The sequence below is a fragment of the Oryzias latipes genome, chromosome 21, assembly GCF_002234675.1.
Source record: "Oryzias latipes chromosome 21, ASM223467v1".
NCBI lineage: Eukaryota > Metazoa > Chordata > Actinopteri > Beloniformes > Adrianichthyidae > Oryzias > Oryzias latipes.
Genome location: NC_019879.2, coordinates 17,102,634 through 17,126,360, shown reverse-complemented (window position 1 = coordinate 17,126,360; position 23,727 = coordinate 17,102,634). Strand labels below are relative to the sequence as shown.

Below are 23,727 nucleotides of genomic sequence, written 5' to 3'. Positions count from 1 at the left end.
TTCCATTAATATTTTAAATTTATTTAAATTATTGCCTGATCAAACTTATTTTATTTTACAATTTGTCGTCTATTTTAATTTTCTTCTGCTGACAAATATTTAAAAAATTACTAAATTTGTAAGGATTGGCAGCATTTAAATAAAACATTCATGATTCAAAGGCATATGTATACATTCAGGTATATTTTCCTACTCTATAAGTGAACACGCACTTTTCTGACTTATTTATTTCAAGAACTGTTTATTTGGCATATTCGTGTTACGTTGGATAACCGCAGAGGGGGGGGGCGCAAAAATGAAATTCCACCCTCTTTCAAAACTGGCTTACGTTAGTGTGCGTCGTGCGTCACATGGAATCCTCGTTTTCTATTGGCCAACCACTGGCCAAGGAGCCTCCAACCACGTGACCCTCTGCCTTTTTTTGACTACGCGTTAGCAACATGGGGAGCTAACGTGTTGGAGCTGACGTTAGCAGCGGCGTTTATGATATTTTGTAACTCCTTGGCGAACTGTATTTTTTATATTTGAAGGAAGGGGACACACTTTAAGTCATGCGGCGAAGTAAAGTCGAAGTGGACCGTTATGTTTCTTCTGTTCTGAGCACCTCTACAGCTCTCAAAGAGGTAAGTCGGTGGACTCCCACCCTAGTCGATATCTAGTGTAGCCGCTAAGCTAGTCGTGCATATGACAACCTGGAACGAAGCCCGAACACGGTCCAAAAGAACCCAAACTGTGCATGAACGTAAAAATGTGTGTGTTACGGTCGTCGCCGTATTCTGTTTGGGTTATTCTTCTGTTAAACTAACCCTGGTCTGAAGCGTAGACATTAGCTTAACCGGCTTTTCACCGATCGGAAACGCGCGCGCACACAGATGGAGCTTAGACGTTGAGTTAGCCACAACCAGATAACGTGTATCAATATAAGTAACCCTTGTGCCATCTTAGATGATCCCACCCTTACTTTGACGTGTTCTCCCCACCATGACAAAGGTGGATAAAGGTGGAGAGATTTAATGTAATCATGGACACCAGAAAAAAACACTAATCAATGAAGGAAAAATGTTCAGACACACACACACACACTGTATAGTGGGTCTAGATGACCCAACTCCAATGTTAAAGTGCCTAGGAATGATAGCACAAGGGTTAAACGACTATTTGAACGTGGGTAAACCTCGTAGTGAAAACATTAACCATCAAATAAAATTGAATAAACATAACATTTAATGTGAAATTATTGTCAACAACCTATGGTTGCTAATATTATTGCCGTTAAGATTAAATGGTGAGAGGTTGTTGGTAACACCACTGTTACCAACCGTAACACGACTGTTACGGTTTTCATAATTAAATTCATAATTAAAACAGAGGTTTAATTCATGTCACGTTTTATGAAGTAAATAAAGGCGTTGTTTGTATGAGACTAAGGTGTTGCTGTATGGTTAAATAAAATAATCCTAGCTTGTGACATGTACATACTAGCAATGTCGGTGTGTGTGTGGGGGGGGGGGGGGGGGGCTTTTATTATCTTTACTATTATTTATTTATTTTATATTTATCACTCGAATGTGCTCTGCATAAAAAAAGTGCTTTATTAATAAATGTGGACTTGAATTTGTGGTATGATCTTTCCACAGAAGCCAGTGAAGGGATTTTTGTTTGCTAAATTGTACCTTGATGCAAAAGAATATGAACTTGCAAAAAGGTAAGAATGTCAACGTGCATTGTTTCCTCTGTGTAGCTTTCTGTAGATTCTGATTGTCGCCTGTGCTGTTTTAGGCATGTTTCAGAGTATCTTAAAGTGCAAGAGAGGGATCCAAAAGCACATAAATTCCTTGGACACCTCTACGAGAGAGAGGGAGAGCTCAACAAGGCTGTTGGGTGCTACAAGGTAGAGATGATGATGTGTTGTGAAGATATAGACTCATTAAGTGTGATTATAGACTTATTTAAACTTGCCACAAATCTAGTTTTAACATATTATCGTGTATTTCATTCTTTATGTGTAGCCCATATTTAAAAATTAATTTCTACTTGACCTTTATGTGGAATGCTATGAGCAACATTGACATTCAGAAGTGTAATACACAAACACTCATGTCATATTTAGCCAGATATTCAAAGTACTAAAAGACCCACTTCAATGAAAATCTTTTTTTTTTTTGGTGTTTTTTTTTTGTGGTGTTTTTAACATGTACCTGTGGCATTTTCCTGATGACGGAAGAATTATAAAAAGAAAATTAGGCTTAAAATTAATTTCTGAGTATTTCTTTATTCAAATCATTGTGAATCAGGAGCAGATGAAAAAATGCAGTTGGGAAAAGCTTGTAAGTGTAGAAGCTACAATTAGCTAGCCACATTCTGGTGCTTGTAGATGATTAGATCCATGTACGTCTTTGTTTTCCTCGTCTAAACTGGCATCTGACTAAAAACTGTACGGCTGGATAGCTCCAAGATTGCTCGCCGTTTTTGTTGCAACGCTTATGTTGGGTTGGGGGTGTGAGGGGCTGTTAGCTAGTAAATGGATGGACGATGGGAAGTGGTTTCCCGCACAAGCAGTCCTACCCACAACTCAGAAGAATTTCTGATGAGCTCCTGCCGCTCTGCAGAAATTGTGTCCTAGAAAATAATAGTTTGTTGGATTCTGTCTAAAAACGGCATAATCAAAATTAAAAGACCACAGGGTACGCATTTACAAAAGATAAAACGATGATCAGAGTGAGACTTAAACATTCAGCTCCTGAATTGTTTATCAGTTTTACAACAAAAAACAATTTCATATCTGCAATATTTCTCTGAATCATTGTTTTGTTGTTGATTTGTTACTTCTTTATTTGGGTGTATCTCTAAAACTGTATGTAGTCCCAGAATTGAAGTTAAACCTGAAGCTGTGTACTCTGTGTTACTGATAAATACAGATTTTTTTTTTTTTTGCTCTTCCTTTAAAAATAAAAAGCAAATGTATTTTTGTTCTAAAGTTTCTTTACCTATACGTTCTTGTAGCGCTCTGTGGATTTGAACCCCGCGCAGAGGGACCTGGTCCTGAAGGTGGCTGAGTTACTTGTTAGTAAAGAGGAAAATGACAGCAGAGCAGAGTTTTGGGTGGATAAAGCTGCAAAGCTTTTGCCCGGCAGCCCAGCGGTCTTCAACCTAAAGGTGGGACATTTTTTCATGCATTTCCTGTTGGACTGTTTGTCAAAGCATTCAATAATAAATTGTTAACATTAAGAGTACCATTGTCTGACCCCGTTTTTAATGTTTTATGGAGTTTACTGTGGACTAATCTAAAGAGAGAAGTGTGTTCATGTAACTAAAAATGACTTGTCTTTTTCTTTTGTTTCTCATACAGGAGCGCCTGTTGAGTCGCCAGGGTCAGCAGGGTTGGAACCAGTTGTTCGATCTTCTCCAAGCCGAGCTTGCAGCGCGGCCAGCCGATCCTCACGTAAATGTGAAGCTGGTGCAGCTGTTCTGTCAGGACGGGCGGCTGGATGAAGCTGTTAAACACTGCCTAGCGGCAGAAAAGAGGGGCCTGTTGCGCCGCAGCAAAGAGTGGTACACTGTTGTGTTGCGCACTCTGCAGGTCAGAACAGGCCGCCATGTCCAATTTCTACTGTTTTGATATCAGTTTGCATCCTTTTTGCTTATAAAAGATTTTTCTTGTGCTCTTGTGTGTTTCAGGAGTATCTGGCTCAACCCAGCATCTCTAGTAATGAGAAGTTGTGTCGACGACTTCAGAAGGAAGTGCTGTTGACGCACTGCAACCTGCTGAGAATCGCACTTTCTGAGAGCGACGTGCAACCCGGCCTAGATGCATTTAGAAGGTTCTTCAGATCCCATTTCATTGTTTTAAATATCTTTTTCTTACATAAAATTCAACAAAAATAAGCTTTTTGTTTCTCATTGAATCATCTTTTGTAAAGGTTGTTTTTCTTCATAGTTACAAAACTTAAAGTAATCTTTAAATATAAACCATGTTTTCTAATGCATCATCTTTCAATTGGATTGTCTAAATAAAGCTTTGGGCTGTGTTACACCACTTTTATAATGTGATAATTACTTATATTAAAAAAAAGAAATGCTCTGAAGCACATCCTCTTCATATGAGGTTTTCTTTTTTTTTCACTCTGTTCAGCTTTGACGGTGCCATGCAGACGCTGGCTATGGCAGCTAGACGCCAATCAGATGATCTTCTGGAGGTTTTTGTGGAGATGAGAGGTCACCTCTATCTGCATGCTGCCACACTGTTGTTGAAAATGGCTCATGAGCGTCAGCAAACCTGGAGGGCTGTCATCGATCTGTCTGTCATGTGCTACCTGCTGGCGTACCAGGTACCTGTACACCTCCTGATGTTTCATTTTGCCTACAAATGTTTTATCAGCAAAATACTCAATGGGTTATGGTTTATTATTACTACTGAGAACTGACAAATTGTATTAATTTAAAAAATACTTCAGTGCAAGAGAAATGAGGATCTCTGTATTCCTTTTTTTTTAAGATTACGTGGGGTGTTTTTTTTTTAATATATTCAATATTCTTAGTGTTATGAGCTAAAAAAATACACAAGTGTTAACTCTTAAATAGGTTTTATTGGGAAAAGTATTAGAAATTCAATAAATGTGTTGAGGTTTTTTTAATCTATTTTTTTTTATCTACCGGTAATCTTATTCTTGGATACAAAAAATGTTAAATGTCTTTTTTCATTGTCCTCAGAATCCCAGACCAAAGCCAAGAGTGAGCAAAAGAGACCAGTCACCTCCACTGCTTCTGGAGCTTCTGGCTAATGATCGGCAGAGTCAAGCTGGACACATGCTGTTGAGTCTGAATCCAGATCCATCTACTTTAATCAGAGAGGTCGGTCCAACTTGTGTTTTGAAGTGCCCTCCTGTTTTATAATTTCTTCATTTTAGGAGCCATTTGAAATGTTTTAGTTTAGTTTTCAGAGATAAAATATTTGGTAGCTCTGCACAGCTGGATGCAAGGCATTTTAGAAATGAGTTAAATACTTTCCTGTTCTTGGTGCAGGTGGTTGAAGCATTTGGAAACCATAAAGGACAAGAGTGTCTGTTTGAGCTACTGTGGGGTCCCCAGGCTTCCAGCAGCTCCTCCTTCATTGCCATAGACGACATACGGTCACTAAGCGCTATCACTCCTGAGCTCTCACAGCTCACTAAATATGACACTGGTATGAAACTCATGATCCCAAAGCTCTGAATCAGCCTCAAATGACCACCTTCTGTCACAAACATTATGCTGCTACTTTTCCTGCAGGCTCCATCCTGCTGCACGGTGGAGATTTGCAACATCTGAGTTGGTTGGGGCTGCAGTGGACTCTCCAAGACCAAAGACCACCTCTGAGGGACTGGCTGCAGCAGCTTTTTCCCAGACTCACTCTGGAAACCTCTAAGATAGACACCAATGCACCAGAGTCCATCTGCCTTCTGGATCTAGAGGTTTTAATTCTAATTTAGAATTAATTCTTTAAAAAAATAAAAGCAAATAACTTGCTAACTCTAGAAGTTGAAGAAATCTATTTAGCATTAAATTCAAGGTCTCTTTGTTTGTTACATTAAAAATGTCTTTTCTATTTTTTGTGTGAATTTACATTCAGCAATAACATATTTGTTTCACTTGCAGGTGTTTTTATACGGTGTGGTGTTCAGCAGCCACTGTCAGCTGCAGGAGAAGGCAAAGATGAGCAGTGGCATGAAGAAGCAGCAGGAGCTCCTGGAGCCTCGCTGCCTGCCTTTGTCTCTGCTCTGCCTCTTGACCACAGACAGACAGAGAGAATGGTGGGATGCCATATACAACCTTATATACAACCGAGCAGCGTAAGTGGCAGACCAATTCAGGACCTCCAGCATTTGTTTGTCTCAGCAGTTGTAAAAACTGGTTAAAACATTAAAAAACACAGGTAAAAGTTATTAGAGGAGATTATTTTCTTCAATTCAGGTTAAAGATGCACTGTTCTGGGATCAAATACAGAATGTTTCGTCAGCTTATCCATACATTCATTACATTATTAAAAAAAAAAGGAAATGTTAGACTTTGTGATGTTTAAATGCCAAAACAATCTTCTCATGTTAAGGACACAGTGCTCAACCAGTGAACAACTAGAACGGTTTAATACTTAATCTCAGTCAGATTTTTTTATTTTTTTTAGTCCAGAGTCTGTCATCCTGGTGTACCTTGATCTTAATGTTTTCTAAAATGTTCTCAACTCCTAAAAAATGTTTTAGATAAACAGGATTTAATCTTGAGGACAAGTACTCCACTTTTTTTTAATGTGTTGGGGATTTTGTGTTGCCTTGCAGTTCTGGCACGTCAGCCAAGCTGCGGATGATTGTGCAGCACGGTCTCAACACCCTGAGAGCTGGAGAGAAACACGGCCTCCAGCCTGCGCTGGTCATCCACTGGGCCCAGTGCCTCAGTCAGACGGTACGCGCTCACGGAATGAACTGGATTTCTGATTAAGCTTAGTTCTTCTGAAGAGTGTCGTGTCACAAGCTGGTAAATTGACAGTCGTTTGCAGAAATGCCCGAAGGTCCTACATGCAGAAGAACCTGCTCATAAAGTGAATGCTCCATCCTCAAACAGCTGATTCCTCCGTTTTCAGTCTGCAGCTCCAGGCAGTTAAATGTACATTCAACAGTTTCCATAGTTGTCAGTTTTTATAATGGAATTTATGAGTATAAAATAGTTTATTTACCTTGATGTTAATATAATTTACTAATAATTATTTGATATCATTTGTTATATTATTATATTACCGGTACTTATTTTTGTGTTTTCTAAAACAGGGTGATGGCATGAACTCGTACTACGACCAGAAAGAATACATCGGGCGCAGTGTCCATTACTGGAGAGCTGTTCTCCCCCTGCTGGAGAAAATCAAATGCAGAAGAAGTATACCAGAGCCCCTCGAGCCCCTCTTCATGCACTTCTCTTCTAAAAATATTCAGGTTCATAACCTTTTAATACCCCCCCCCCCCCCCCCCAAATGAATTGGGTTATGCTGCCTTACAAATCCATCTTTCTCCCCTCAACGTTTTGTTCTGTTTTCAGATTTCTTCAGTGAGAAGTTATGAGGAAGAAGCTCAGATAGCGCACGCTGTTCTGCTTGACATAGAAGGAAGAACAGATGAAGCAATCACCATCTTGGAGAAAATCAACAACTTGTCATCTGCCTGGCATTTAGCACAGGTAAACCCAGACTGAAACCAAACTGCCTCTCTATACAGTGATGCTCTCAGCGGCTCAATGTTTGAAAAACTGCAGAAATTAGGAAGGATCTTCTGTCATTGAAAAAGTTTTTTTCTTTTTTTTTGTACATATCTTGTGTGAACTTCACAACTATTAAAGTGGTTATGAGCCAGGTTTTACTACTTTTATTTTAGACTTCCTTGTAAGGTCTCAGTGGTTTGATCTGAAGAATAACTGTTGAATGTGAAAATATTCTTTTAAAACACAATTTTGATTGATTCTCCTGCAGATCCATCAGCGACTGTCAGAAGAGGCCAGCAATGGTGTGGAAGAGACTCAAGACCGCTGTATAACTTCTCTGAGAAAATACAGAACATATCTGCTACGGATCTACAATGCCAATGCAAACGACATCGACAAGGTCGGTCTCACTTATGACGAAGAAAGTTCATAATTGGTAGATTGCTCTTGGTAAATACGCAGTTTAGACTTCTTCAAATGTATTTGTTTGTAATCATGTATTTTGTGAATTCAGCTCCCTGTATCCATGGAGGAAGTTGTCGACCTCCTGAATGATGTAAACCAACAGCTGGGGGAGAGTGGGGAGGATGAGGAGGATGAGAAGGAGTTTGAGCGTCAAATAGGACCAGATCACTCCAGTCCCGCTCATCTCCAGGAAACCAGCGCCACCATTTCTCACATCAAGTTCTCCACTCCATCTCCTAACAAGAGCATCGTATCTCCTTCCAAACGTTTGGTAAGTGCACTGCTTGTTTGTTTTTAACGAGAAAATAATAATAAAAGCTGCATCGTGAGTCTTTGTTTTCTCTTGTTGTTCAGATTTCTCCGAAGGCACCACCTCATTGGGTCGAAGACCAAAAAAATCTCCTGCAGATGTTGTGCCAGAAAGTTGAAGCTCTGAAGGTCAGAATTTGGAGTTAATTGACATTCTTAGAAACAATTTCTGTGTTTTCGGTAGTTTACTCATTGGATCTGTGTTTTGCAGAATGAGGTTCAGGATCTAAAACTCAACGCATCAGTGGCTGCAGGTTCTCCTCCTAAGTTGTATGGAGACAGCTACAGGGCTGAGGGTTTTCAGGAACCATTTACGCCAGTCCAGTCTTATCACGGAGCCCCCCTAACAGGTCAGCATACAATCTAGAACAGTGCTCCCCAACCCCTGGGCCGTCGACTGGTACCGGTCCGTGGGACAGTACCGGGGTGCAGAGGGAAAAAAAGCACCGCCAACATTTTTTCTGTTTTATTTTTTAATCTGATACTGAAGGAAGTTTTATTTTGGGAAAACTACTGGATTATCTCCACATCTGACTCATTTTAGTTTATTTTGCAAAAAAATCAAATGTGAGGAAATAGAAGAAGAGCCTTTGACTTCATAGAAAAAAGAAACTGCAGTTAACAGACAAAAACCAGGAGTCTTTACTCCAAATATGGATTAACAGTGATGAAAGTCTTCCGGGAATTCCCGGAAATCCGGGTTTTTGAGCAAACCGAACGTACTTTCCGGGAAATAAAGACCTGATCTCTACGGACAAATCGCTTTCCGGATCAAAAAATGGTCTGAAATCAGCTAATTTTAGCTTTATTTTCTATATTTCTCCGCAAATCGCTTCCTCTATGGTCGTGGCCATCTCTCGTCTTCCCGGCCTAATTGACCAATGACGGGACGTTTTAGTTGCTTTCGGATGCGTCGACGGGTCTGATTGGCTCTGTCTGCACCACGTGGTCAGCGTGACTCGCTTCCCTAGAGACCAAAACTGGCGGACCCACGCTAAATTTTCACAAACACATCTGAAGAGTTTGCGATCAAATTTGTGTTAAAATAATGGCAGGCATCGTCATTATTGAGCGCGGTCACGACCTCAGTTGTGAGAAGACGATAAAAAACAAATTGAAGTGGTCTTGGCTGGAAAAAAAAGATTTTTAAGGTAGTGTAGGTCAAATACTTTTTTGTGTAAAATAATCTCAAAACCACATTTTGAAATAATTTCAATTTTAGTTTTGAGTTTCAGTTTTTATTTTGAATACATTTCTCTATCTAATTTATTTGTATTTCCTAATTACCATGATTTAGTTCAGTATAGTTGACATTAGTTATAAGTATTTGATGGTTTGGACCCGCACTCCCTTAAAAAATGATGTTTACAATGTTTAGCTTAGTTTGTATGTTTGTTTTGATATTTCCCAGATTACTTAGTATTGGTGTTAAAGAATTGATGTATTATGTTATAGAATTATAGTTTAAAGCAGATCCCATATTTTGATGTAGTTATAGTTTGAGAAAACAGTGCAAGTGGATGTTGTACATCAGTCATTTCTAAAGCAGAAATAATGTATAAATAACTGAGGTATTTTCATAGAATATAATAGTTACTGGTGTTCTTTTTGCCATTTGGGGCTTTGATGTTACTATATTTTAGCAATTGTATGTTTTGCAGCTTTAAGGAAAAGCATAGATTGTAGGATTGTGTTACTTTGAGCAATTTTCCAAATTCTTTTTTGGGACCAGCAAGTCCTTAATGGAGAGTCAAACTAGGGGTTTGAATGACAAATCATGATGCTCCAATTAGTCTTAGTTTCTTGATAAAGAAGTGAATAACTAGTTGCCAGAATGCACCAGAATGCATCTAAGACCACGTATTTTTCCAAAATTTCGCTCTGTGCCCGCCATATCGCTCAAAGAAAAGTTCAGGGATTTTTTCCTTGCCTGACTTTCATCACTGATTAATATTCATTATGATGGTTCTCACACATAATAATGCATAATATTCAGCAACTAACTAAATACCAGTTTCAGTCTTTTTTGTGTGTGTATTTACAGTTGGGCAAAAAAGTATATTGAGGTATGCCTATGATTAAAATGACAGGCCTCTCATCTTTTTAAGTGGGAGAACTTGGACAGTTGGTGGCTGACAAAATACGTTTTTTGTCCCACTGTAGCAATTGTGCCTTAAAAGTTGGACGAGGCTGCAAAACAGTTGTTTTATACTCAAAACAAAAGTTAAGGGAAACTGGAAGCTAAGAAAAAGAATCGGACACCCTCTTTAGCCTTGTGCAGTCCAGTCTGTGATTGTCTGACATTAAACCGGTCCGTAGCTTGAAAAAGGTTGGGGACCATGGCTCTAGACTATTGTACATTCTATTCCTTTGTTTACATACTATTAATCTTTGATTTCTATTTGCTTTAGTGGCTACCACTGGCCCCTCTCTGTTCTACAACCAGTCTCCAGCTTACAACTCCCAGTATCTCCTGCGGCCTGCTGCAAATGTGACCCCCACCAAGGTAGTTATTGTTCTGGGACGTGTGTTGATGATAACAGCCTGCGCTGACTGTGAGGTCATGTTTGCTGTCTTTCCTGCAGGCTCCAGTTTATGGTGTGAACCGTCTGCCCCCTCAGCAGCATGTGTATGCATACCAGCAGCCCACTCACACTCCCCCCTTGCAAACGACTCCAGCGTGCATGTACCCTTCCCAGGAGCAAGTGTTTGGCGCTCCCCTTCGCTTTGAATCTCCAGCCACCAGCCTTTTGTCCCCTTATAGTGAGGAGTATTTCGGCCAGAGTGTTTCCCAACAGGCTCCCAACCCCCCCCTCCCAGAACCTGGGTACTTCACCAAGCCGTCCGTGCTTCCTGTGCAGCCGCCCAAGAGCTTGGAGGGGCCGCCTGTAGATTTTGGAAAGGTCCCACTGAGCCAGCAGGCTCCTGAAGCCTCTAGAGTGCCCAGTTTTGGTGTAGCTGCTCAGGCTGCACCCTCAGCTGCTTTTAAGTTTAACTCCAACTTTAAGTCCAACGATGGAGACTTCACATTCTCCGCTTCACAGGCAAAGCACAGCGAAAGTTTACTGGGATTGTTAACATCTGACATCCCCACAACTAAAGACTCTACTCCAGAGAAGCCTCCCGCCCAGGAGCAGCCCCCCAGCATCTTCAGCTTCGGCCACAAAAACCTGACCAGCTTCTCTTTTGTTGATCCTGTACAGAACTCTGTAAGCGGGGGGGCTTTTGGCAAGGCGGATCAGCCCTTTAAATTTGGGGAGAGCCCCAAGCAGCTGTTTGATATCTCCAAACAGGTAGAGAGTGACAATGACAGCGCACACGCAGACGAGGACGAAGACGGACCCCACTTCGAGCCGATCGTTCCTCTCCCTGATAAGGTGGATGTGAAAACGGGCGAAGAAGAGGAGGAAGAAATGTTTTGCAACAGGGCCAAGTTGTACAGGTTTGACGCAGAGACAAAGGAGTGGAAAGAACGTGGAATCGGCAATCTAAAAATCTTAAAACACAACACAAAAGGGAAGGTTCGTCTGTTGATGAGAAGGGAGCAAGTCCTAAAGATATGTGCCAACCACTACATCACTGCTGACATGCTTCTCAAACCGAATGCTGGCTCTGACAAGTCCTGGGTGTGGAACGCCATCGACTACGCCGACGAAGAGCCTAAACCCGAGCAACTGGCCATCCGCTTCAAAACGGTTGAGGAAGCGTCTCTTTTTAAAGCCAAATTTGAAGAGGCTAAGAAAGTGGCTCTCGCATCCCCAGAAAAGCAGCCTGAAAAGAAGAGCAGCTCCAAAGATTCAGATTCCCTGGCAGCTCGGTTTGCTCTGAAAGAAGGGGACTGGGAGTGCGACGTGTGCTGTGTCGTAAATAAACCCTCTGATCTGCGCTGCAAAGCCTGCCAAACAGCCAACCCTTCCTCAAAAGCAGAGGTCCAGGCTCCTAAAGCAAGCGCTTTTACTTTCAAATTTGGTACAGACTCGTCAAAACAGAGCAGCTCTGGCTCCACGTTTGCTGGATTTGGTGGTTTTGGGTCTTCTGTTCCTTCTTCGTTTACATTTGGCATGGGCTCTTCAAAGCTCCCTGATGCAGCCACCAAGGCCATAAGTTTTGGCTCTTTGGATGATAAAAGGTCAGCTCAGTGGAATTGTGAGAAATGTTCTACAAAAAATGAGACCTCTGCAGACGTTTGTCTTTCTTGTAAAACTTCTAAAACCGCAACCAAAAAGACAGTTCAAAGCAGCCCGACTGCAGCAGTGCAGCCGTCTGCGTTTGCCCCTGATCTGAGCGCTCAGTTTGGCAAAAAGCCTGGACAGTGGGACTGCAACGTTTGTGAAGTGAGGAATGAGTCTGCCGCTGAAAGGTGTGTTGCCTGTAAAACCGCAGCCAAAAAGACAGTTCAAAGCAGCCCGGCTGCAGCTGTGCAGCCGGCTGCAGCTGTGCAGCCTGCTGCGTTTGCCCCTGATCTGAGGGCTCAGTTTGGCAAAAAGCCTGGACAGTGGGACTGCAACGTTTGTGAAGTGAGGAATGATTCGGCCGCTGAAAGGTGTGTTGCCTGTAAAACCGCAGCCAAAAAGACAGTTCAAAGCAGCCCGGCTGCAGCTGTGCAGCCGGCTGCAACTGTGCAGCCTGCTGCGTTTGCCCCTGATCTGAGGGCTCAGTTTGGCAAAAAGCCTGGACAGTGGGACTGCAACGTTTGTGAAGTGAGGAATGAGTCTGCCGCTGAAAGGTGCGTTGCCTGTAACACCTCAAAGGCAAAAGAGACAGCCACAGCTCCTGTGGCACCAAGTTTGCCGCCCGCGCCAGAAATAACAGCCGATTCAAGCAAAGTAGGTGGGCAGTGGGACTGCAAGAGCTGCCTGGTCAGAAACGAAGCATCTGCCACCAAATGTGTTTGCTGCAGCGCCCCCAATGACACTCTCTCCTTGGAAGCCATTTTTGGCAAGAATCAAGGAGAATGGGATTGTGATGCATGCTTGGTGAGAAACGAAGCCTCTGCTAGCAAGTGTGTCGCCTGTCAGGCTGCTAATCCTAATGCTAAAATCGCCAGCAGCTCCTCTGCCTCCACCTTTAGCTTCACCTTTGGAAACAAGAGTCAACCAAGTCAACCTGCCGGAACTGGGATCACCTCTTCTGGATTCCAGTTTGGTCTGAGCAAAGAGAAAAACTCTGCTCCTCCTTTTAAGTTTGAAACTCCTCAGACTGCACCCACCACCACAAGTTCCTCTGGCTTTTCTTTCTCCATGCCCATTCCACCCGGAGGCTTCAAGTTCGGCCTTCAGGAACCTGCAAAGGACCCTGCCTCGTCCGGTGGTCCGACACCACCCGGACCAGCCTCCAGCTGTCTGAAAAGCATTGCGGACAAACACAAGGAGAAAGAAACTCTGTCCACACCCCCAGACATCAAAGCAGAACAAGACGCCAATCCACTCATTTCTGGAAAGGGCAGTTTGTCCAGTTTTGCTGACTTGGCCAAATCCTCTGGGAGCGACTTCCAGTTTGGACAGACGGACCCCAACTTTAAAGGCTTTTCTGGAGCCGGGCAGCAGGTCTTCTCAACGCCACAGGCAACACCCACCAAGATGGACTCTGTGAGCGGACAAGAGGATGACGGCATGTATAAGACTGAAGAAAACGATGACATCCAGTTTGAACCGGTGGTCCAAATGCCCGACAAGGTGGATGTGGTCACGGGAGAGGAAGACGAGCAGGTTCTCTATTCTCAGCGGGTCAAACTGTTCCGCTTTGATACAAGCACCAGCCAGTGGAAAGAGCGAGGGGTTGGGGTCCTCAAATTCCTGAAAAACAGCATCAACGGTCGCCTGAGGGTATTGATGAGGAGGGAGCAAGTTCTGAAGGTGTGTGCCAACCACTGGATCACGACCACAATGAACCTGAAGCCCCTGGCAGGTTCGGACAAAGCCTGGATTTGGTTGGCCAATGACTTCTCTGACGGAGACGCCAAGTTGGAGCAGTTGGCTGTCAAATTTAAAACTCCAGAGCTCGCAGAGGAGTTCAAGGCAAAGTTTGAGGAATGTCAAAGACTCCTCCTGGACATCCCCCTGCAAACTCCACACAAGCTGGTCGACACAGGCAGAACGGCTCACCTCATTCAGAAGGCAGAGGAAATGAAATCTGGTTTAAAAGACCTGAAATCATTTCTGACGGATGAAAAAACCAAGATCAAAGATGAAGACACGCAAGGAGACACGACGGCTTCCGGCGAGATTTCCAGCATGGTCATCAGGCCTCATGGGGAAACCACCGGGCCGACCTTGGAGTGGGATAACTATGACCTGAGAGGAGACGCTCTGGATGACACAGCTGACTCCTCTGTTTATGCCTCGCCCATTGCCAGCAGCCCCCTGAGAAAAAACCTTTTCCGCTTCGGAGAATCCACCGGTGGGTTCAGCTTCAGCTTCCAGCCTGGCATCAGCCCCTCCAAATCTCCCGCTAAGCTCAACCAGAGCCAAGCCTCAGTAGGCACTGATGACGAGCAGGACGTCACTCAGGATGAAGAGCGGGACGGGCAGTACTTTGAACCCGTGGTGCCTTTACCGGACTTGGTGGAGGTTTCTACCGGAGAGGAAAACGAGCAGTCGATCTTCAGCCACAGAGCAAAGCTGTATCGCTTCGACAAAGATGTGGGTCAGTGGAAGGAGAGGGGGATCGGAGACCTGAAGATCTTGCAGAATTATGACAGCAAACGGGTGAGGCTGATCATGAGGAGAGACCAGGTGCTGAAGCTCTGTGCCAACCACTGGATCTCAGAAACCATGAAGCTGGAGCCCATGAAGGGAGCAGAGAAGGCCTGGGTCTGGAGTGCCATGGACTTTTCTGAGGATGGGGAGGGCAAAATCGAACAGCTGGCTGTGAGGTTCAAGCTCCAAGAAACAGCAAATACCTTCAAACAGGTCTTCGAAGAGTCCAAAGTCGCTCAAGCAAAAGCAGAACTGATGACTCCAATGGCGTCTCGGCTCGCAGCGCCTAAAGACGACACAGCAGCAGAATTGGCAAGCACTCCGGTGTGTGGCAGTGCGGCTATTGCTGTTCTGGAGGAGATCACAAAGGAGCGCACAGAACCTCCTCCTGACAGCAAACCGTTACCTGCTGCCTCTCCGAGTCCAATCAACCCCTCAAAGACTGTGGTGTCTCCCCCAAAGTTTGTCTTTGGGACCGATTCCCTCCAGAAGATATTCGGCTCACCAAAATCCCAGCCGGAAGCTCCAGCTCCTGCAGGGAAAGCGAAAGATTCTGGAAGCTCTGTGAAGAGTCCTCTTCCTGCTCCTGCATTCCCGATGCACACAGGTAACTTGCTTGTTTGTTTTCCTCCGGTATAAAAAAACTGCTTTTTGCCGACAGAATTCCTGTCTCCTTCCATCTGCATCTCTGATTTCATCCTCTTTTTGCAAACTACCATTAAAATAAGTTCTTATTACCATTACATATGCATCTATAGGTCATACTATCTAGAACACTCTACTGTACATTCAAAAATATAGCTGTACTATGTAAACGTGAATAACCTGCACTAATCCAACACTCTGATGAATAATTCCAAAGCTATAGCATCTGCTTAAAGCCAAATCACATTTGGAGTTTTCTGATGTCACAAACGGTTTCTCTTTGCTGAACAACCATCATCCTTCAGGTCTGGATTTTAGGCTTTTCAAAGATAACCCAATGGCTTTTTGGACCAGCACGTCCACCAGCGACAGTTTTGAACCCGCAGGTACTCTGGTTACTGCAGTGTGTGTTAACACCTGTCAGCTGTCACCCGACTGGCTGCCTCCTACTGTGACTACTGTAAAGAAAATAACACCTGAAATGCACGAAGTGGCCGAAACGCTACAAGCTAATCCTGCATGTTCAGTGTGTTTATTTCCAGTTTTTGCTGTTGGGAGACCTTAATTTAATGAGATGTTTGTCTCGTTAAAAAAATGTATATTTTATAGGCCGTTTTGTTTTGTTTGGCCTTGTCACTATTGTTTTTTTTTTCCCCTTCTGTGACAAAGTTTAGGAAAACTAATCCTGACATTTGGGTATTATTATTACAGTGATGAAAGTCTTCCGGGAATTCCCGGAAATCCGGGTTTTTGAGCAAACCGAACGTACTTTCCGGGAAATAAAGACCTGATCTCTACGGACAAATCGCTTTCCGGATTAAAAAATGGTCTGAAATCAGCTAATTTTAGCTTTATTTTCTATATTTCTCCGCAGATCGCTTCCTCTATGGTCGTGGCCATCTCTCGTCTTCCCGGCCTAATTGACCAATGACGGGACGTTTTAGTTGCTTTCGGATGCGTCGACGGGTCTGATTGGCTCTGTCTGCACCACGTGGTCAGCGTGACTCGCTTCCTTAGAGACCAAAACTGGCGGACCCACGCTAAACTTTCACAAACACATCTGAAGAGTTTTCGATCAAATTTGTGTTAAAAAAAATGGCAGGCATCGTCATTATTGAGCGTGGTCACGACCTCAGTTGTGAGAAGACGATAAAAAACAAATTGAAGTGGTCTTGGCTGGAAAAAAAAGATTTTTAAGGTAGTGTAGGTCAAAACCTTTATTGTAAAATAATCTCAAAACCACATTTTGAAATAATTTCAATTTTAGTTTTGAGTTTCAGTTTTTATTTTGAATACATTTCTCTATCTAATTTATTTGTATTTCCTAATTACCATGATTTAGTTCAGTATAGTTGACATTAATTATAAGTATTTGATGGTTTGGACCCGCACTCCCTTAAAAAATAATGTTTACAATGTTTAGTTTAGTTTGTATGTTTGTTTTGATATTTCCCAGATTACTTAGTATTGGTGTTAAAGAATTGATTTATTATGTTATAGAATTATAGTTTAAAGCAGATCCCATATTTTGATGTAATTATAGTTTGAGAAAACGGTGCAAGTGGATGTTGTACATCAGTCATTTCTAAAGCAGAAATAATGTATAAATAACTGAGGTATTTTCATAGAATATCATAGTTACTGGTGTTCTTTTTGCCATTTGGGGCTTTGATGTTACTATATTTTAGCAATTGTATGTTTTGCAGCTTTAAGGAAAAGCGTAGATTGTAGGATTGTGTTACTTTGAGCAATTTTCCAAATTCTTTTTTAGGACCAGCAAGTCCTTAATGGAGAGTCAAACTAGGGGATTGAATGACAAATCATGATGCTCCAATTAGTCTTAGTTTCTTGATAAAGAAGTGAATAACTAGTTGCCAGAATGCACCAGAATGCATCTAAGACCACGTATTTTTCCAAAATTTCGCTCTGTGCCCGCCATATCGCTCAAAGAAAAGTTCAGGGATTTTTTCCTTGCCTGACTTTCATCACTGTTATTAAAACTCTAGGCTTGTGTAAAGCTCAGTGGTTTGGAGGTTTTGATGACCAAACGTGGAGCAGAAGTTGCGAAAGCCAAGCATCTGAAATATGAGGAGAGCAGAATCAGTTCCTTTATAGCGGCACGTCCCCAACAAACGTCACAGGGCTATTTATGGAGCAGGAAGTGTAGCAACAGCACGGACTGTAATTTCCTACCTGGCCTGATGTCTGTTAGCGATGTGCACATCAGCAAAGACTAATTAGGGATTTATGTTTTTGTTTGTTACTCTATTATATGTTCAGAAATGAATAGCACAGTTCTTTAAAAACAAAGGTAGATATTGTCTGACTGGAGCAATCTGCATGCAGTATATGCTTAAAATGTGTGTGTGTGTCTAACATTTGTGTATACTAAGACAAATGCACAGAAAGGGGGTTTCTTTTGTCTATAAATGAGTTTTAACTCTGCTGTTTTTGTTTCTTTTTAATTCCAGGTTCTGCTCAGGCAGCAGCGGGCAGCTCACGGTCGGAGGAAGACTCTGAGGTGGAGGTTTTGTATGTCAAGGAGCCCACTGCTGAGCAGGCGGCTTTAGCCAGGAAACTCCTGCTGCCCCTCACCTTTTTCTGCTACAAGAACGAGCCAGGTTACACCAGCGACAGTGAGACCGACGGTGAGACAAAGGACTCTGGATTTGTACACTTGCTGTATCACAATGCGTTATAATTATCAGCATCATATTATAAGGCGCAAAAAAAAAGGTTTAGTTGAACTTTATTCCACTATTTAACAATCCACACTCACAATAAATTTTAATCAATCTTCTCCCACACAACTGTCAACGTCCTTATGTCAACACGCCAGGTTCCCTCTCATCGTTGTCAGGTGGCTGTCCAGCAATAATGCCGACTTTAGCGAAAGCTCAGACAACTGTTACAGCAGATCCTTAAGCCCAGCCATGCAAGGCACTGCCTCCCAGTCTTAGTAAAACTCTGTACGCCGTCAGACATCCATTGAACAAAGATGTGCACTCTATTCAGCTTTTTCTCTGGTGGCACCGGGAAGGCCTGAAGAGGACCTCGCTGAGTGTGATTGAACACTAATTCAGCAGGACTGAACCCGAGTCACATGCAGGAAACATCTGGAAAAACCTGCGTAAAGCTTGAGCGGATCGCTGTGCGCCACACGCCGTACGCGTGTGAGGAGCGCTGAGTTCTTGCCAGAATCACTGTTTTTGACCCACCTGTGTCCCTCAAAATGCACACGGTGCGCTCATCCATGCGCTCGCCGCTCCTGTGTTGGCGAGAAATGGTCCAACAGTCAACTGAGCAGAGCGCTTCCCAAAGTCACAACATTTTGATAGATTTTGGAACTCTGTACATAAAGATGCTCTGGATTATTAGGCGCATGGTCAATTTAAAAAAAACCCCAAAAGTTTGGGTTTTTAAGTGCACCTTATATTGCGGAAAATACCGTGCAGATTTCTGATGATCTTTTTCCCTGCTGATGATTTACTTAACATTCAATTGAATTTGTTTGAATTTTCAGATGAAGACTTTGAGTCAGCAGTAAAAGCGTTAAATGGAAACCTCTACCCGGATCCTCCTCAGGCTGCAGCTTCTGATAACGGTACGATTGTCTTCATCCATGACAATTAATTTTTTTGTCTTTTTTTTGTTTTAATCTGAACCTTTGGAAAGCATTAGTCCCAGTCACTATTTTGCACTAAAGGTGTTGATGCTGCTTTCAGACTCCTGTGAGGTCGTGTGGGAGAAACGGCCAACGCCAGAAGAGGAGGAGAAAGCAAAGAGTCTGCAACTTCCCCCCACGTTCTTCTGTGGCCTGAGCACCTCTGACACTGACACCAACCACGACAAGCAGGAAGACTTTGAAACAGAAGTCCGCAAAGCACAGCATGAGCTGGTAATCGACCCAAAGACCTAAACCTGAGCTTTTTAACAAACTGACTCATGTTCTTAATGACATTGAAGGACTAAATATCCCTGTGAACCATGAGAAGCTGCAGGAACAGACAGAAGCAAACAGCGGTGTGTGTAGTGGCTGATGAGGAAACTGTAGATGGGTTTAGTTATCAGCAGCTCCAGCTTTTCACCTCCTTCTGTTCAAATGGAGCTGCTTTCACTGATCACTGTTAACCTACGATCCACACATCCACACACATCCAACACTCGAGTTTCTACGGCTGTTTTTGGTCTCCACGTTCAAAAACGCGGTCATTGAACAGGCGTTGCAAGATAAAGCAGTTACATTTTGACAAATCAGGGACTCCGATTTAGTAGTGATGTATGGATGGCGTCCCTTTTAACTCACAATAGTTCAAATCGTTTGAAAGTTGACCGTGGAAGAGAAATGAATAATTGCAGTTTGTTCCTCAGATGAAATTCTATGCCACCAAGTCTTTCCTTTATCGGAATAAAGCTGTGAAAGAAAAAAGATGGAGCAAGATTCATGACATTTGTACCAAGCCTCTTCCAAATGTGTAGGTGGCGGACATGCGGTAATGAACAGTAGAAAAAGGAAAGGAAGCCCCGCCCCACTTGTCCAGTGTTGAACACCATGGCTAAATGCATCATGTTCAAGAACGTTCTAAACGTGTTCTTATGCACACAAATAACCTGAATTTAAGATCCTGGTTCTTGAGGGATTTTTAACTCTTGGGACTAGTGTGACCTGAAAAACCAACAATAGTTATTTAGATTTTTTTTCTTTTATATTTAAGAAATCCTACACGTTTTGGTAAATGCACACATGCGGCTGCGTGAGGAAAACATTTTTCTCTGAAGACTAACACTGATTTACTTTGTCTTAGGCTGGTCAGTCAAAGAAAGCTGAGAAAAGCTGGAGCCGTCCAGCTGCAGCTCTTCAAGACCCGAGCTCGGTCCCAGCATCCAGCTGTCCAGAAGCAGCCGCCAGCGGAACCGCAGTGGAGGGGCAGACCGCAGACCAGCCAGCAGAAAGTCAAAGCAGCAGCTGTCCCATCGACCTGTCCACCAAGAAGAGCTCAGAACCAGAACCCGGTTCTAGTACAGATGTTTCTGACTCTCCAGCAGCTGCTCAAGGTCAGAAATGATGTCCGTTTTAATCAACTGTCCTTTTCCTTGTTTTCTGTCCTCTAGCCAGCTTATCGCCAAATCCCACTAGTTTATAAAATCAAAGATTTCCTTTTTATACAATTGTCTTTTTGCATTTTCTGTTTTTTTGTTTTATGTTCTTCTGGTGAGCTCTGATGAAACATCAGTCATTCAAGGATCATAAAAGCCTCTTTTTTTTTATTAAGTTGTGAAAACTTTTCTACAGACAAAACTGAGAAAAACTGTTTCATATGTTACGACTTTGTTCTTATTTCAGACTCCAGCTTTGGTTTTGACTCACTCGCTGGATTCTCTTTTGCTGACTTGGCAAAGAAAACAGAAGGCTTTGCGTTTGGAAACAAAGGTTGACTTTTTATTTTCATTTTTTCCAAATAAACCCTTTTTTTTTGTTTTTTTAATTCCAAATTAAATGTATCTGTTTTTTATTTTCAAATAGATTCTGACTTCTCCTGGGCCAATGCTGGGGCAATGGTATTCAAACCTCCTGTGTCCTGTGAACCTAAACCCAAGACAGACGATGGAAGTGATGAAGAGGAGGCTCCTACCAATGTGGACATTCACTTTGAGCCTATAGTGTCTCTGCCTGAGGTGAAGTGCACAAACACTCACAGACTCACACATGTCCCCATGAAAAACTGGAGAAAAAAGTAAAACTTGGAAGCTACAGCTTGATGCTGCGTTCACACCCGACACGATTCACCCGTCAAATTCGCATCTGCTGCCTCTCTTTTGAAACATGTCAAATTTACTGCTGGACGCCCCGGCCGCGGAGAACCCACCAACGTTTTTCTGGCCTTGCCACATCATGGAAAACATGGATGATGTTAAGGGAATTTTTTGGGTTCAATGTTTTGGTTGACACGCCACGTCAACCTCGCCACGCCGCAGGACCTCAGATTGCGTCTGTACATTGACGTACCATTGAAACTCGATGCCTGGAATGAATACAGTATAACAGGGACATCTAGTGGCCAACTGAAGACATAGCAACATGTAAAAACCCTGACTGAAGTTTTTTCTTAAATCTGATTTGGGCAATTATATATTCAATAAACAGTGTGGTCCTTATAACTTATTGTTTTTATATATACATACTAATAAATATTTAAAATATGAATATATCTTAAAATTGAAATCATTGCAGATCTTTGGTCAGAGTCTTAAAAAATAATTCCCAAACATTCATTCCACCCAAAAAATAAGAGTAAAAGGAAAGTAAAAGTAAGTTGAAGCTTATTCAGAAAATGGCTGTAAAATAATGAATTTTGGTTTAAACAAAAGTTTATTTGTGCAATTAGAGGTTTATGAATGAAAGTCAGAACGTTTTAACTGTGACAAAAGGATTTAGATTAACCAAAATAAAAAAGATTTACCTAGTGAGTCAACAAACAAAACCCTAATTATAGTGTTTTTTGTGCTCTCTGGCTTTCAGGTGGAGACCAAGTCCGGAGAGGAAGATGAGGAGATCTTGTTTAAGGAACGAGCCAAGCTTTACCGGTGGGACCGAGACCAAAGCATGTGGAAGGAGCGAGGCATCGGCGACATCAAAATCCTCTTCCACCCCAACAAACGGTTCTATCGAATCCTGATGAGACGAGACCAAGTCCTGAGGGTTTGTGCCAACCATACCATCATCCAGGGAATGGAGCTAAAGCCTTTGAACACCACAGCTAATGCCGTGGTCTGGACTGCCACAGACTACGCAGGTACCTGCAACTCCGGTTTGGTAGTTGGTGAATGTCTGTCGCTCCTGGAGTCTCTTTAATGCTTCTGGGTTTTTTTTGTTTTGTTTTTTTATCAGATGGTGAAGGCGTTGTGGAGCAGCTGGCAGCCAAATTCAAAACCCCAGAGATTGCAGAGACCTTTAAAAAGACCTTCTGCGAGTGCCAGAGCCGCATGAGTCAAACTGACGGTGACGCTTCATGCGCCTTGTCACCACAGATGTCCAGAGTCCAGGAGCACTCTAGAGAGACCAACCCACAAGTGTTCCTCAAAGTAGCTGCTGATGACGAGCCGCTCGGCTCCATCACCATAGAGCTTTTCTCCCACATTGTTCCCAAGACTGCTGAGAACTTCAGAGCCCTCTGCACCGGCGAGAAAGGCTTTGGCCTTCAGAACTCCATCTTTCACAGGGTCGTACCAGATTTCATGTGTCAGGTACGGAGGCAGGGGGACTGATCTTGTTTTAGTAACATGAAGCTCTCTGTCCCTCAGAGCAGGATTTCAGCTTCTCCCACACTTTCCACTTTCTGTTTCAGGGTGGTGATATCACCAACAGCAACGGCACAGGGGGCAAGTCCATCTACGGGAGCTCGTTTGAGGACGAGAACTTTGACGTTCGCCACACAGGTCCAGGGATCCTGTCGATGGCAAATCGAGGACGCGACACCAACAATTCCCAGTTCTTTATAACGCTGAAAAAAGCAGAACACCTGGACTTCAAACACGTGGCGTTTGGCTGGGTTCGGGACGGCATGGATGTTGTTCAGCAGATGGGAGAGCTGGGCACAAAGCAAGGGGTTCCCTCTAAGAAGCTGGTTATCACAGAGTGTGGACAGCTGTAGCCTTTTGAAAGTCTAAGAGCAACATGGAACTCTCTTCAGGCTTTTGAAGAGCACAATCTTTCTCCCAAAGCACAATCTTTAGTCACATTTTTATTAAGAAGGTAAAGATTGGAAACTATTTTGCAGTGTAACCTCAAATGGGAAACAGTGAGGAGGAGAATTTTAGGGCAATGTTACCTTTGCTCCCTTTTGACATGTCATTTAAATATTGGTCAAGAGTTTATTTTTTTGTGTAAAATTGTACATGAACTTTTAAAGGTGTTTTTGTTTGGGTTTTTGTTATGTTTCTGCTCCGTTTGACTGTACTGGTTTTCTTCACTGCTAGTTGAATGTTTTGCGGTTTTTCAGGAAGCAGCTCTGTCACCACGTACACGTCTCCCATTTCAAATGCAGTCTCTGGTTACATTTTAAAGTGGGAAACCAACAACATTTTCTTTGAGCAACCGCCGAAGGTCATATTTACCCTCTGGAGGGTAACTAGATGTTTCTGCTTTACAAACTACCAAGATGTTTGATTATGTGTACAGAGTGAGATGACGTTCAATTCAGATACTGCTTGTACCAAAACAAATCTCAAAATTAATAAAGTTGCTTTACAAAATATTTAAGTGTTTGTTTTCAGTGTCAAATTATTGATTAAGCTTTCATTTAGCATTGGAAAAGCTCTTTATTACAATATGAAGGGGAGCTAAGATCATGATAAACCTAAAGGAACTAAAAAGGAAAACGTTGGTAAG

The 23,727-nt window shown here is 42.7% G+C and overlaps 1 protein-coding gene across 2 annotated transcripts; it reads left to right on the top strand.

Moving 5' to 3' along the window:
- The first annotated feature begins 414 nt into the window (after window positions 1–414).
- Window positions 415–23,598, top strand: LOC101160447 (RANBP2-like and GRIP domain-containing protein 8). 2 transcript variants are annotated; one of them, XM_023950481.1, is made up of 30 exons: window positions 415–623; window positions 1,638–1,705; window positions 1,780–1,891; window positions 3,004–3,156; window positions 3,350–3,580; window positions 3,679–3,821; window positions 4,133–4,328; window positions 4,711–4,851; window positions 5,023–5,182; window positions 5,269–5,450; window positions 5,635–5,828; window positions 6,312–6,435; window positions 6,798–6,959; window positions 7,063–7,200; window positions 7,490–7,621; window positions 7,736–7,957; window positions 8,041–8,124; window positions 8,207–8,345; window positions 10,407–10,501; window positions 10,581–15,300; window positions 15,644–15,724; window positions 17,810–17,986; window positions 18,862–18,942; window positions 19,064–19,236; window positions 20,144–20,393; window positions 20,683–20,769; window positions 20,863–21,014; window positions 21,859–22,132; window positions 22,228–22,583; window positions 22,685–23,598. In XM_023950481.1, the coding sequence occupies exons 1-30, from the start codon at window positions 552–554 to the stop codon at window positions 22,988–22,990; spliced, it is 9,405 nt and encodes a 3,134-aa protein (XP_023806249.1). In that variant the 5' UTR covers window positions 415–551; the 3' UTR covers window positions 22,991–23,598. The 2 variants fall into 2 exon arrangements, with proteins under 2 accessions (XP_023806249.1, XP_023806250.1); XM_023950482.1 differs by lacking the exon at window positions 15,644–15,724.
- Window positions 23,599–23,727: the final 129 nt, after the last annotated feature.

Excerpts from the sequence above, each read along its gene's own strand:
- LOC101160447 (XM_023950481.1), top strand. The coding sequence starts at position 552 with ATGCGGCGAAGTAAAGTCGAAGTGGACCGTTATGTTTCTTCTGTTCTG. Across the intron at positions 8,346-10,406 it reads TCACGGAGCCCCCCTAACAG|TGGCTACCACTGGCCCCTCT; the intron begins GTCAGCATACAA and ends TATTTGCTTTAG. Across the intron at positions 17,987-18,861 it reads CAGCGACAGTGAGACCGACG|ATGAAGACTTTGAGTCAGCA; the intron begins GTGAGACAAAGG and ends TTGAATTTTCAG.